This window comes from Trichechus manatus, unplaced genomic scaffold (genome assembly GCF_000243295.1).
Source record: "Trichechus manatus latirostris isolate Lorelei unplaced genomic scaffold, TriManLat1.0 scaffold00064, whole genome shotgun sequence".
Taxonomy (NCBI): Eukaryota; Metazoa; Chordata; class Mammalia; order Sirenia; family Trichechidae; genus Trichechus; species Trichechus manatus.
This window is the reverse complement of record NW_004444000.1, coordinates 12,333,226-12,347,136: the sequence shown is the minus strand read 5'-3', so window position 1 is coordinate 12,347,136 and position 13,911 is coordinate 12,333,226. Positions and strand designations below refer to the sequence as shown.

Below are 13,911 nucleotides of genomic sequence, written 5' to 3'. Positions count from 1 at the left end.
ACCACCTCAGTGAGTATTTCCATCCAAAAAGAGGGTCCTGTGTGGATCTGTGGAGTCCATAAATGGTGCAAATGGTTAACGCGCCTGGCTGCTAGCCTGGCGATACGCTTCCGAAAAAACAAGCCATTGAAAACCCTAGGAGCACAGCTCTATTCTGACATACGTGGGGTCTCCATGAGTCGGAACTGACTCCACAGCAACTGAGTTTTGTTTCTTAATGTATATCTGCACTTGGAATGTTTGTTTTTTCCCAGGCAAAATGAGAACTCTTGGGAGGGCCACCTGAGCCCCCACCTGTGGGCCCTGCAAAGCGCGTCCCTGTCAGTGGGCCCACCCTGGTGCCTCTCCCAGACACTTCCCGTTACCTGCTTGCTGCCCCAGCGCGCCTGAGACAGACCACCAGCCCCCCGGTGACTTGGTCTGGTTTGGTGGCTTTGCACATCTGTTTTTAAAAGTATGTCTAGAGAATTCTATTTGTGATAACCTTCCTTTATCTTGGAGGCCTGGTGGCATAGTGGTTAAGAGCTTGGCAGCTAACCAAAAGGTGGGCAGTTCGAATCCACCAGCCGCTCCTTGGAAACCCCATGGGGCAGTTCCTGTAGGGTTGCTGTAAGGTCGCCACGAGTCAGAGTCGACTTGACGGCAGTGGGTTTTCGGTTTTACTATATGTTAGTTTACAAGGATGAGAGTGTAAGTTTTTTCAGAGTCATTTCACGTACATTACAAGCACCCTAAGGCTGAAGCCCCTTGCACATGCTGGCTCACGACGTTTATGAGGCTGTGGCAGTGCAGATGAGAGCTTGGAGGACAGACCAGAGCAGGGTTTCTGACTGACTTTTGGACACTTCTCTGTTGTGCGGGTGTGCGACAAAGAACTCAGTTTGGCCTTTTGTCTCTGGTTTCTGAAAACAGCCCTTGGAATCGAGGTGTCTCTGTTCCTCTAAACAGCCAGGCCACACTTAAACACGTGCAGATGAGCTAGCTGGGCGTCTTCCACTCGCTACCTTGGCAACAGGCCTCAGGGAGGCAGGGGGCTGGATGAGGCCTGAGAACTAACTGCTGCCGCTACCTGAGGCCTGATGTTTGCTAGCAGGGTTAGAGATAACTGTCTGGGTTGGCGCCAAGGTGTCTGCTTCTTCTTGTCAGCACTGAAAGCTCCTTTCCATGTGCTAAGGCTCTGGGAGCTTCTGGTGCGTGTGGGGCTTGGTCAGAAGGGCGCCATATTCATGGAGCAATCCCTGTTAGTGGCTGGTTCCCCTGCTCTAACGGCCTTCTAGCTATTTAGAAATCTGGGACGATGTTTAGCAGCTTCCCTGACCACTAGACCCATTAGATGCCACAGCACCCCACCCCCTAACCGTGACAACCAAAACTGTCGGCAGACATTGCCAAAGGGCCCCCAAAAGGATCAGAGTCAACCCTGGCTGAGAACCACCGGCCCAGAGCCTAGAGTTAGACATCTATGAAGAAAAAGATTGTGTGCCTGTGCTCAGGAGTGGATGGAATATTTGACAATGGGCATGTGTTACATTGATGATTTTAAAAATGAGAGTGACGTGAATGGGGGAGGCACTGGTGTTCTACGCGTGAATTCTTGCAGTGTTGGTGTGAATCCTTCAGATGGTGAATGAATGCTGGGACAGTGTGAGACAGCAATACTGTTCTAATAGTATCTCCACACGGACGACAGTCTTGATTTTTACAGAGTCCTTTACACACATCGTGAGCAGCCTCAGCGTCTCAGCCCCTGGCAGAGATGGGCTCACAGCCGGGTCGGCACCTGGCCCAGCTCGGGGCCTCCCTGGCACTGCTGTGCTGTGAAGAGCTAGACCTGCCTGTGGAGTTGACCCCTGGGGCCGTCTTCTAGAAGGATTGCTTTAGCCATTGGGGATGGATGTCTAACTATAACATCTTTCCCCAATATTGCTAGAAAATGCTCACTGTTCTTTGTTTTCATACCTGAGCTTCCGCCAGTTTTAAATGGACTTGAGTGGAAAACATAATTTGTTGCCGTCAAGTCGACCCCGACTCATGGCCACCCCGTGTGTGTCAGAGTAGAACGGTGCTCCATAGGGTTTTCAGTGGCTGATTTTTTTTCGGAAGTAGATTGCCAGGTCTTTCTTCCGAGACACTTCTGGGTAGATTTGAACTCTAATCTTTTGGATAGCAGCTGAGCACCTTAACCATTTGTGCCACTCCTTGGGTGGAAGACCCTCTCTTTTATGGGATGTTCAGATTGTCTTGGCTGCACTGCAGGGTGAAGGCTTTGAGCAAAGGAAAGGGAATGCTCGTTTCAGCTTTGGATAAATGGGGCCGGCGTCCCGCAGGTGTTAAGGGTGGTGGAGATCAACCGAGACAGACCCTGGGAGGCACAGAAAGGGGTTTGCCAAAGAGAAACTCCACTCTTTTTAAGATTTTCCGAAGACTGGCCTTGAACCCAGCAAAGGGAAAGATTTGTTCCTCTTTTCCTTCTGCCTCACTCACTTGCCCCTGAAAATCTCCTAGGAGGCAGATTCTGTTAGAACGATCAGTCCGGCTGAAAGGCAGAGTGGCGTTAAATCCCCCTGCAGATGAACTCAGGGGCCTGTACTGAGAATGGAGAGCTGTAATTTGGCCTTCTGACGCCTTTCCACGAGAGACAAGGCAGGTACAGTTTTCCCCATTGAAGCCCCAAGGCGTGCTGGCCACATGGTTACTGTCAGAGAGGACCCCAGAGATGACCCTTCCCGTGAGGCCTCTGGGGTGATGGCGGCAGCGACGGCGCCACCCGGGAGCACTCACGATTCGGTCCGGTGGCGGTGTGCTCCGGATGAAGCACTTGATCTGGCCCTTCTCCCCATGGAGGGCGTGCTGGGTCTGGGTGCTGGAGATGATAGGAGGTCCTGTTGGGGAGACAGCATCACAGTAGGGATTCAGCAGGTTCGGAAGTTTATTCATTAACTTAGTCATTCGGCAAACATTTCACTGAAGGCCTGTAGGTGCAAAGTAACGTCAAGGCAGGGGACTCATAGATAAATTAGACATTTTGTCGTAAACCTCTCGAGGGATCATGAGCGAATGCTTCTAAGTCAGAATCCCCAGAAGATATAAATCACTGTAATAAAAGGTGGTGAGTGTTAGCTCTGCACAGCGTACAGATAAAGTGCAAACTGACTTCAGAGGAGAGGAAATAATTCTAACTGGGGGCGGGGAAAGCTTTATGAAGGAGGTGGTCCACCTGGGAAGGGAGTGGGGGGCGGCTGGGACTGAAGGAAGGGGCGCTGTCTGAGGTCACCTCCACCTTAGCCAGCAGTTCAGTTTCAAGCTATTTCTCAGATATCCAGTAGAGGGAGCCCTTGCCTAACAAACTGTGTGTCCTCTGCTGGGCTGGACCAGCCTGGGAAGAACGGAATCACAGTGCTCCTCCACCCAGGGCGGGAATCCCCCAGCGCTGGGCATGTTCACAGCCCAAGTCTCACTTATGTCTCAGGTGGTCTTGTAGTTCACTGCCTTGCCTGCCTCCACCCAGACAGCTCCAGTTGAGACCATGGCTCAGAAACTGACGCTGAGGGTGTGTGGGTGGGTGGGTGGATGGATTGCGTGTGTGGTATGTTTATGGATGTCATTTACTGCACTGGACAGCCTTTAGGGGTGCCCAACAACTCTCCTACCCTACGCTGCCTTTTATCTAACCCATGTCTTTCCTGCCTGACGCCTGTCAGGGAAAGGGGAATGGCTAGGTTAGCTGTTTGCTCAGGTAACCGGGCTGGGCTGGGCTGGGCTGGGTGGTTGAAGTGATGGGTGTAGGGACGGAAACCTCTCTTGGGTGAAGGTCTCTTGGAAAGAAAGGACGAATGAGGGATCTGGAAAACACACAAAATTATACTGGGGACGAAACGAAAATTGCTGCCAACATAATTGCTGTTTATTAGCCACCGTAATTAAAACATCTGCATCTCGATGAGCAGTTCTCAGCCAAGGGGAAGCAAAGGTGCTGGGAGACGCTCAGGTAACTCCTACTGAGTTTAGGCCGGCAAATAGCGTTCGGCTGGGTGAGGCAGGTATGGGGGACCCTCAAGGTAGGGCCTCCCAGCCTCAGTGGCTTGAAGAGTGGGCTGAACCCCCCTTTCCTCTCTGAAGTCCCTGGGCCAAAGCGGGTGAGGGCTGGGGGATTCTTAGGAGGCTGGATGGTGCTCTGTTTTGCTCCTGGGCTGAACGTGATGGAACCATAGCAGTTTCCCCCCTCACCGCCCCCCGGGAAGCAGAAATTCCTCCTGGGGTGGGGGTGGTTCTGCATGGGCTTCCTCAAAGAAAACAAAGCTCAGGATACAGGGAAATGGGACTGGGAGGAGCAAACGGCAGGAGGATGGCTTATTCCCACTTCCCAAAGATCTTGTGTTTGAGGCAGATCTGCGCCAAACCCTTAACCAAAGTTGCACCGGCCAGCATTTCCGCAGGCAGCTTTGTTTTGATGAAAGCCTCGTCTTGTTCTGGACCCTTTCGTGATGTCAGATCCCTTCAGCCTGTGCCGTGTGGCTTTCCAGAGTCGGTGTGACAGACAGGTCCGCTCTCCCTGAGCCACTGGGTCCATCCCCTGCCTCAGGGCGCCATGACCCTGGTCCAGGAGACACAAAGGAGCAGCTCACTTGGTTCCCGGAGACGGAGGGAGCTCCCAGCCCGGATCCCTTTGTCCTGATTCTTGTTTTCTTTTAAGAAGCCCGTACACACGCATGCACGTGTCTGATGGTTTTAGAACGCCTGAGGACCCCCAGGGACTCCTAGATCACGGAAGTGAAGGGGAGAAGGGGCTACGGTGGAGTGGAGGCAGACAGGCTCAGTGGCCACAGAGTAACTCTGGGTGGATTACAGGGCCCCATCCAAGGGGAGCGTCCCTCCCTCCCGGGGCGTGGGTTCCCCCAGGGCATGCGCTCTCCTCAAGAAGCCACTTTAAATCTCTGTTGGGAAAAACGCCTTCTTTCAGCACCCCCACCCCAAAGGAGAGCGCTAGTTTAACAGCTTTAGGTGTGGGGACCCAGGAGAGCATGTGGGAGCCCGCGGGTCATGGGATGGAGCTGCCTGCAGTCACGGACAGCCCCGACTCCCCAGCACCCCCAGTCGGGCCTTGGCGGGCTGCCCATCCCACGGATCCCACCGTGGCCCTGTCAGACACCCGCCGGCAGGAAAAGGCTGCAGCCCATGTTGCCATGGATATAACAGAGGCACGATCAGATGCTGTTATTTTTAGCCCTGCAGTGCCAATTTATTGGTGGCTTCCTGGGGACATTGAGGAAAGGCAGGAAGGCTCAGGGTTCTGCCCCGGGGGCCTGTGAGTACTCTGGGGTCTGGGTGGATGCGCCCTCCCTCTGGGGCTCCCAAGACACGTGGGGAGGGGGCTGGCTACCGGGGACAGTGGAGTGGGGCAGCCGAGGAGGCACAGAGCTGGTTTCAGTTTTTCAGCAAAGCGGGGAGACTAGATGAGGCTGTCGTGGGGCTTCCTGGGTTGAGATGAGGCAGAACTGGGCTAATTTCTAGAACCTTTGCTCAGCCCCTCTTAGGGTCCTGATCTTGGGCCCGGACCCAGAGGCCCTACAAACATCGGTCTAACCATCCTGACGCTGGCTCAGTGCTTCGGGGCTTTGATCTGGGGTCCACTAAGGTGGGAGAAGGGGCCTCCCACAGAGCCGTGGGCGTGACAGGTGAGGCCTGAGACCAGAACTCCATCCAAGTGAGGACATTTGGAAAAAGCAGAGAGATGTGACCTTCCCCTTTCCTCCTCCCTCAAACCAGCAATTTTGGTTAAGACCACGTGCAAGTACCCATTGTGGCCAGGGCTCCTGGACTTTCCTGCTGGTCCCCCAGGTGTTCCTGGGTCTGAGCCAGGTCCCAGCTCCCATGACCTCCTACATCCCATTATCCAGGCCTGTTCTGACACCTGTGTTCCTGAAAGGTGTCACCCTAAGGCGTCTATTAACTGTGTCTTGGAGAGCTATGAAAACGTGCTCCTGCTATAATTATTCTTATTATTCTGGGCCTCACGGGGAAGGCCACACATCTCCTCGGCCGACAGGCTCTAATGCAAGAGAAGAGGCCAAGCAGGAACCGCAGAGATGTCCCGTAAGTCCCCATCAGGGTCAGGGCCACTTTAGGGGTCAAAGAGGGGGGCATGGGCTCCCTCTGTTGACGGCTCAGCGGTCCTCTGACCCTTTCTTCTTCTCCGCCCAGAAGACAAGCCATCAGCTACCATCCTTAAGGTTGAGATGTCTTAGAAGGTAACAAAAAAGACAGGACATTCGAGGAAATTCTGGAAACAGCAGAAAAAATACCCTGCTGTGTCCTCACCCAGGGCTGGGCTCCCACAGGGGCTAGAAGAGGTGGAAGTTGCTGCTGCCAACCCAGAGGGAGGTGCTAGCAAGGGACAGAGCCAGTGACGCCCCGCTGGGGCAATGCCAGATACCAGGATGCATGGGCCCCTCTCCCCTCTGTCCCATCCTGGCCCTAGCCTCGGCGGGGTCTCACCATTGACAGTCAGGGTCACCTCTCGCTCACCGGCCCCCACCCGGGGCACCACTGCTCGGCACACGTACTTTCCGGCATCCTCCTGGCGTACGGTTTTAAGGGTCAGGTTTTTTTCGTTGCTCAGGACCTAGGAGAAATGGGGGAGGGTCAGGCACAAAGGTAGGGTGTGGATGCTGGCACTTCAGTGATGCAATTCTCAGCTTCCGTGCGGGAGACCGCTTCTATTCCCGGCCAGGGTACCTCACGCACAGCCACCACCTGTCAGTGGAGGCCTGAGTGCTGGCTGTGATGCTGAGCAGATTTCAGTGGAGCTTCCAGACTAAGACCATTAGGAAGAAAGACCTGGCCATCAGCCAGTGAAAACCCTACGGATCACAATGGTCTGATCTGCAAACCATCAGGGGGATGGTGCGGGACAGCTGGCGTTTGGTTCTGTTGTGCACGGGGTCACCACGATGGGTAAGGGGCTAACTTGACAGCAGCTTACAGTAACAACATGGTGTCGGGGGTGGGGGTCGGGGTGGCTCTCCCTGGCTGGGGGGTCCAGAGACTTCCTGGTACAGGGAGGGGATGCTGGCCTCCCTGCACCTGTGACGGCTTCGCCTCTCCCCGCTGCCCACGGTGAAATTATCCCCAGAACTGTCTTTTCTGAGTCATGTTCTGTAGCCCTTTAGGATGTAGCTTGGCGTGATGACAAGAAAATAGACTTTGGCAGCAGCTGGATCAGAGTCGGACCCCTGGCTCCACCTGTGAGTAACTGTAGCTATGGTCTGTTATTTATCTTCTCTGACCCTCAGTTCCCTTACCTGTATAATGGGGCAATGATCCCTCAAGGATAGGGCCATGTCTGGCACCGGGTGACCTGCACCCAAGTCCGTTCCCTTCTGCTTCTGTCCCTCGTTCCCTGCCCCGAGGCTGTCACCGATCCTCTCACTGGTAAACTCTTAGGACACTGGAGCATCCACACGTTTTAAAAGAATAACGCAGAAAGGCAACAATGCTCACCCAAAGGCTAAAGGATGACTTAACTGTTTGGGGGAAGTTGAAAAGCCTTGCTGGTCACTTTTCCCGCCCAGTGTACAGCTGACTGCCTGCTTTCTTACAAGGCTCATGCATAGGGCAAAACTGAAATGGATGAATGCCCCCCGCCCCCTGCTCAGGCCCGAGGGGGCACATGTGGGTATCTGGGGTTTCGTCTTCTCTTTTTCGCTTACACTGGTTTTAGAGGGGCCAAATCCGCAGAGGCCGACTCCCGCAATCTAAGGGTGAGAAGCGAAGGCAGTCCCCCTACCCCTGTGTGGGGCCCTGAGGGTCTGAGCTCCAACTCACCACGCCGGAGCCCCGCTTCATCCAGACGATGGTCAGGGATGGGTTGCCGATCCAGGCACAGCTGAAGACAGCGTCAGAGCCCAGGTCTACCAGCAGGGATTGGGGCTCTGTGGTCATCCTGGGCCCGACTGCGGCCGGGAGAAAGAAGGAGACAGGGCTGGGGTGGGCGGGGAGCTCCGGGACCCTCCTTGCTCCCCACCTCCTCCTCCCCCACTCCAGCTGGAGGAGAGTGGCCGCGGGATCCTTGAGCCACCTCCATTCATTTCAGCCCATCCCTCATGTTTGGTCCTGTGCCTGGTGGGCCTGGGTCGGGGGAGACTCGGGCAGTAAGGAAGAGCTCTCTTTCCCCAGGCTGGGCCTCCCCTGGGGCCCACACGGGTGGAAAGAAGGCGCATGGCCCAGCGTCTGCCTGGTTTCAGCCGGAGCTCTCCCACGCTCTCCCCTCTGTCCTGGTCCCACCAGGCTTCAGAACATTGTGGAACCCTGCAGCCACACTGTGTGGGCAGAGGACGCCCCACTCCTGCCCTCCTGCCCTGCAGCCAACTTCTGCTTTCTCTGACAGGAACCGAGTCACCCAGTGTGCCTGGCCCAGCCCCCTGAGGGGGGCGCTGAGTGGGGAGTGACGGAGGCAGGGCGACAGGACCTCGTGCCTGCTCCGTGGCGTCTCCACACATACTCTCAGGTTTTCGCCCTATTCAGCGTGCTGCCAGCCTCTCCTTCAGAACCACTGAGCTGGCCAAGCCCCTGGTCCTACTCCCCATGTTGCCGCTAAGTGCTGGTGAGGTTCCTGGGGGCTCTGCTCCTCCCCCACACACCAGCACTAACTGGGGCCTCCAGCCGCTCAGCCTCAGTCCCCACGGAGTCCAGGGGTGGATCCCAGGCCCAGGGACTCATCAGGGTGCAGAGAGTTTGGACAGGCACACTCCTGTCCTTACGGGGAGCAGAAAGAGGGAGAAATGTGGGGTCAGATGACCGGGATTGGTCACTCGATGTTAAAGGGAGTAACAGCGCCTTCTATTGAAGCCGCTGGGGGGGGGTGGGGAGGTCAGATAAAACAAGAGTTTGTCAAAGTGCCTTTCACACTGTAAAGGGCAGTCCCCATGGTGCTAACTTCTGCTGTGAATGAATCCAGTTAGTCTGTCAGGATGGGCCTGCTGCACGTGACTTGGTGTTGTGGGTTCCTGTCAGCTCTCCACTGAGGAAACGGAAGGCGGCAGTGTGTGTGGACCGGCCGTGGGATTGGGTCCAAAGCCTCACCTCCGTTCTCATTCTGGCCCTCCTTGCTGTGTGACCCTGGACTTCCAGCTCCTCATCTGGATATCCGGAGTAATAGTACCTGCCTCAGTGGGTTGTAGGAGCCCTGGTGGAGCAGTAATTAAGGCGCTCTGCTGCTAACCAAAAGATCAGCGGTTCAAACCCACCAGCTGCTTCGTGGGAGAAAGACGCAGCAGCCCGCTTCCATAAAGATTTACAGCCTCGGAAACCCTATGAGGCAGTTCTACCCTGTCCGACAAGGTCGCTATGCGTCAGAATCGACGCGACGGCAGTGGGGTTGGGTTGGTTTTTGGTCACTGGGTTGACCTGAAGCACCACACAAGGGAGCTGTCTGTACAGTGCAAAGCATTGCGTGCTTGTGAAGCGTTGTCCTTGTGCTGTGGGGAGGAATCCAGCGACAGTCGCCTCCTCCCCTGCCCCACCCCGAGGACGCCCCTCACGGCTGTACTCACAATACACGTCCACGGAGCGGCTGATGTTGGTGCTGCCCAGGGCGTTGGTGACCTCACAGGAGACCGGCTCTGAGAAGTACGTGTAGTCCACGGCGGTCCGGTACACCTCTCCCGACGCCTCCTTGATGATCTGGCCCCGTTTGGCCCACCTGCAACAGAGGCCCCGAGGGTTTGGTGTGGCTCCCGAGTGGCAGGGGCATCCCTTCTACTGGGGAGTGTCTCTCTGGGAATTGGCAGCAGCCACCCCACAGGAACATGGGGGCCTGGCACTGGGCGAAGTCCCTGAGGGGAAATCTCCACAGAAGGGTTACTTCAGGGGCTGGGAGGGGGGCAGCCTTGTTCCCACCTGTCTTAGTCATCTAGTGCTGCTGTAACAGAAATACCACAAGGGGGTGGCATTAACAAACAGAAGTTTATTTTCGCACAGTTTAGGCAGCTAGAAGTCTGAACTCAGGGCGCCGGCTCTAAGGGAAGGCTCTCTCTCTCTGTCTGCTCTGGAGGAAGGTCCTCGTGTCTTTGAGCTTCTGTTCCTCAGTTCCTCGGTGTCTTCATGTGGCTGGCATCTATCTCCCCATCTCTCTTCCTTCTCGGTGCCTAATCAGCCTGGTTCATATTTCACGGGTGACTGGCTTAATACACACCCTCCACGGATGTGGCCTCATCAACATGATAAAGAACCCTATTCCCAAATGGGATTACATCCACAAGTATAGGAGTTAAGATTTACAGCACATATTTTTGGGGGACACAGTTCAGTGCATAATACTGCCCAAGCAGTCGTGGTGGATTTGGTCCGTTGGTCAGCAGGCCGTCGGTGGGTCATTTAATAAGTGAGTTATTCTGGAGGGAGGGGTTGGTTATCGAGTTAGTCAGCTGGCTGGTGAGGCAGAGCTGGGTGGCTGGCTCTGAGCTCTACTGTGGCCCTGTTCTGTGTGATGTTGGTAGAGGATCAAAGCCCGTGACCTCAGAGGCCAAGCTGTAGCGGTAAGCCACCACAACCCACAGACGGAGAAATGAGAGGTGGGGTCTCCTGCCCCTCCCTTCCCCTCGGCCGGTTCTCTCCGCTTTCCTGTCTACCCCTGCCCCAGGGTGGGCCCCCGGGTGGCCCCTCTCTCCCTGACAGCCCTTCCGGCTTCCCTTCCTTAGGGTGGCCTTGTTCTCTGTCCTGCCCAGCAAACCCTCCCAGCCTGGCTGTGCTCCTCAGAGGCTCTGACCCCATCCCGGCGCCGTGATGGACAGAGAGCAAAGCCCTGGGCTTGTCCCCGTCCCAGCCCTGGGGGGGGTGTCACTGCACTGGAGCAGTAAGTGCGCAGTCTGCCGTCTGTGGGGCAGCACTGGGCTCATGCATGTGCGCGCGTGTGTGTGCATGTGTGAGTGTGTGCCTCTGTGTCCGTGTGTGTCGGGGTGTGTGTTGTGAGGGTGTGTGTGTGCGTGAGTGGGCATGTGTATGTATGTGTGTGTCACAAGGGGGTGTATGTGTGCTGTGAGGGTGTGTGTGTGTGCATGAGTGGGCATGTGTAAGTATGCATAAGTGTGTGTGTGTGTTGTGAGGGTGTGTGTGAGGGTGGGGGCTTTCCTTACAGATCCCTCAGAAGAGAGATTTCACAGCTCCCCCTGGTTTGATCCCACCGTGGACAACACTCACTTTTTTATCACACTTGTGAGATCTAAACAGCTTCCTTCCTCTACAGTTCAAGCCCAGTGGGGGTTGTTTGTCTTTTCAAGAGAAGGAGAGGCTCCTGGGCCCCCGCAGGCGCTGCCCCATAAAGGCGGCTCCCTGTACCCGCAGCGTCCCACCCCACTGCCTTGCCCCCCATCTCTAACTCCCCACCTGCTGAGGCTGTTTCCCAGCCCTCCACTCGCTGCCTGTGGGCCTGGCCGCCCAGACCTGTGAGAGGCCATTTCTGCGCCTCACACGGAGCATCGAAGCTGGCCCCATGCGGTTATTTTCAGGAATTAATATTGGGTAATTATTGAGGACACAATGAATAATAACAATTATAGTTTAACAACAGAGCAAACTGTGGCTCCGAGAGCTTCCCAACAAACCATTCGTTATGAGTTATTCATGAGTCATTTCAATGTCTAACTTTAATGACCGAGACTTAACAGTCAGGCAGAGCCCCTGCCTGAGGCTGACAACCTCAGTTCCAGACACAGGTCTGGGATCTGTGTCCCACCCCCACTCCCTGCACCCTGTGGCCGGGAGGGTCAGGTGGCAGGGACCTGGGCAGGTCTGGCGGGGTGCTGGCTGGACATGGCGGAGGGCAGGGAGGCTCCGTCCTGTTCTGCCCTGGTCCCTGCTCCTGGCTGCCTACCTGGACCCAGGTCAGCTGGTTCTAATGAGGGGGGGTTCCTGGAGAAGGTGGGCCTTTCTCCCCTCGGTGTTCGGGACCTCACGGGGTGAGTTAGGAGAAGGCCCACGGAGCTTGCTCTGCCAGGCTGGCCTCTCCCCTTGCAGTGAGGTAACCACTGTGCAGAGAGGCGCTTTCCTGTCCTCAGAAGGAGCTGCGTGTCCGGCCCTAGCCCTCTGGGCAGATGCCACCCTTAGCTTTTCCATCCCAGCTCCTGGGTGAGAGACAGTGGGCAGTGACAACAGAGGAGGAAGGGGGAGGGGGGCAGGGGAAGTCTCTGACTGTCCTTCCCCAGGTCTGCAGAGGAGCCCTGGGCATGGGGTGCCTGAGACCAGGACTTCTGGGGATGCGTCTTTGGTCCCCGAGTCCCCTGCTCACATCTCTTCTCTAGCCCTCAGCTCAGACGCCACCTCCCATGCCAAGAAAACCCCGTCCATACTGTTCGGGAGCCCAGAGGCTCAAACCACAGCATCCGAGCTGCCACGCGAGGGATGAAGGCAGAGAACGGGAAAGCCATCCCACCCTCCAGCCTCTTCTGTCCTCCTCTCTGTTCTCTGGTTTAGCTTCTTACCACCTGTCTCTGTCCTCTTTCTCCCTCATCCTCCCACCTCCCACCTGCCTCTGCCCTCCTCTGATGCTTTCATCACCTCTCCCAGTCCCTCGGAAAAAGCTTCAGCCTTTCCCAATAATGCCTAATTTGGTCTGAGCAAATTAAAAAGGATTAATTATCTACATCACAGAATCCGGAGGCCTAGCGCATCACAGCTGCCAGGGTGCCGCCAATAAGCCCAGGTTTCATCTTGGGGAGTGGTCCCCCGTCTGTCATCTGCTGGGGGCACAGACACCGCAGAGAAGCAGGAGAGGAACAGCCCAGGCTGTCGGTCCCTTGGGGGGCAGCAGAAGCAACAGCCGGGGGCGGCTGGTCGTGCTCCTCTTTCTGCCTATCCAAGTCCCGTTTTGGGGAGCTGGGGCAGAGGAAGGCATATCTCTGACTTCAGAAAGAACAGCCTCTTGTATGGAACGGGGAGGAAGCAATCACGACAAATAAAAGAAACAGAGATCTCTGTAATCTTGTCAATATCAGCTCGCAAAAATCAATGCGCTTACGTGACAGATTTGCTTAAGGCTTTTCCTCCTGGATTTCAATGCCCACATCTAGACAGACAGTCTGGGCTGCTTGGCGAAGCCTCACTGAAGGAGGGCATGCGGTCCCCTCCTCTTCCTTCCCACCAGGGCCACCAGAAGGGCTCATGCATAACCACTGGAGGAGCCAGACCCCGCCCCGGAGAGTTTTGCAGGGCCCGAGGCTAAAGCACAAGGTCATGAGGGGATGTTATGGGCTGAACTGGGTCCCCCAAAATATGTGCTGGAATCCTAACCTGTATACCTGCAGATGTAAGCCTGTTTGGAAATAGGGTTTTCTTTGTTCTATCAATTAGATCAACCAAGTAGGGCGGGTTCTAGACCAAATCACTTCTGTGTTCTAACAAGAGCAGAATGTCCACGGACACACACACACACACACACACACACACACACACACAGGATGAGGTTCGCCAAGTAGCCGAGGGGCACCCAGGGCTGCGGAACAGAGAGGAGTCGACACAGCTGAGGCCCTGGTTTGGACTTTCAGCCTCCAGAACTGTGAGAAGATGCTTTTCTGGTCTTTCCAGCCACCCACCTGCGGTATCTGTGTTCCAGCAGCACTGGGGCGGGGGGGGGGGGATATGACAGATACAAAGAGGTGGACGTGTGCAGGGACAGCCCCTCCTCTGTAACAGGTGGGAGGCGGGGGTGGGGGGGAACCCGCAAGGGTACCTGAACCTCAAGCCTGCATGTTCTGTGCCTGGTGGTTTATTTTTTAAATTGTACTTTAGATGAAGGTTTACAGAAGAGTTCCTCATTAAGTAGTACACGTATTGTTTTATGACAATGGTTAACAACCCCACGACATGTCAACACTGTCCCTTCTCAACCTTGGGTTCCCTATTACCAGCTTTCCTGTC

The 13,911-nt window shown here is 55.6% G+C and overlaps 1 protein-coding gene across 2 annotated transcripts in view; it reads right to left on the bottom strand.

Moving 5' to 3' along the window:
- KIRREL3 (kirre like nephrin family adhesion molecule 3) overlaps nt 1-13,911 on the bottom strand; it is a 694,039-nt gene that overhangs the window by 17,564 nt on the left and 662,564 nt on the right. For both annotated transcript variants that reach the window (XM_004379337.1, XM_004379338.2), the window contains exons 8-11: nt 9,552-9,700; nt 7,825-7,952; nt 6,496-6,622; nt 2,782-2,882 (exon numbers count right to left, since the gene is read on the bottom strand). In XM_004379337.1, coding sequence (XP_004379394.1) covers nt 2,782-2,882; nt 6,496-6,622; nt 7,825-7,952; nt 9,552-9,700 — 505 coding nt within the window. The remainder of the gene's footprint in view (nt 1-2,781; nt 2,883-6,495; nt 6,623-7,824; nt 7,953-9,551; nt 9,701-13,911) is intronic.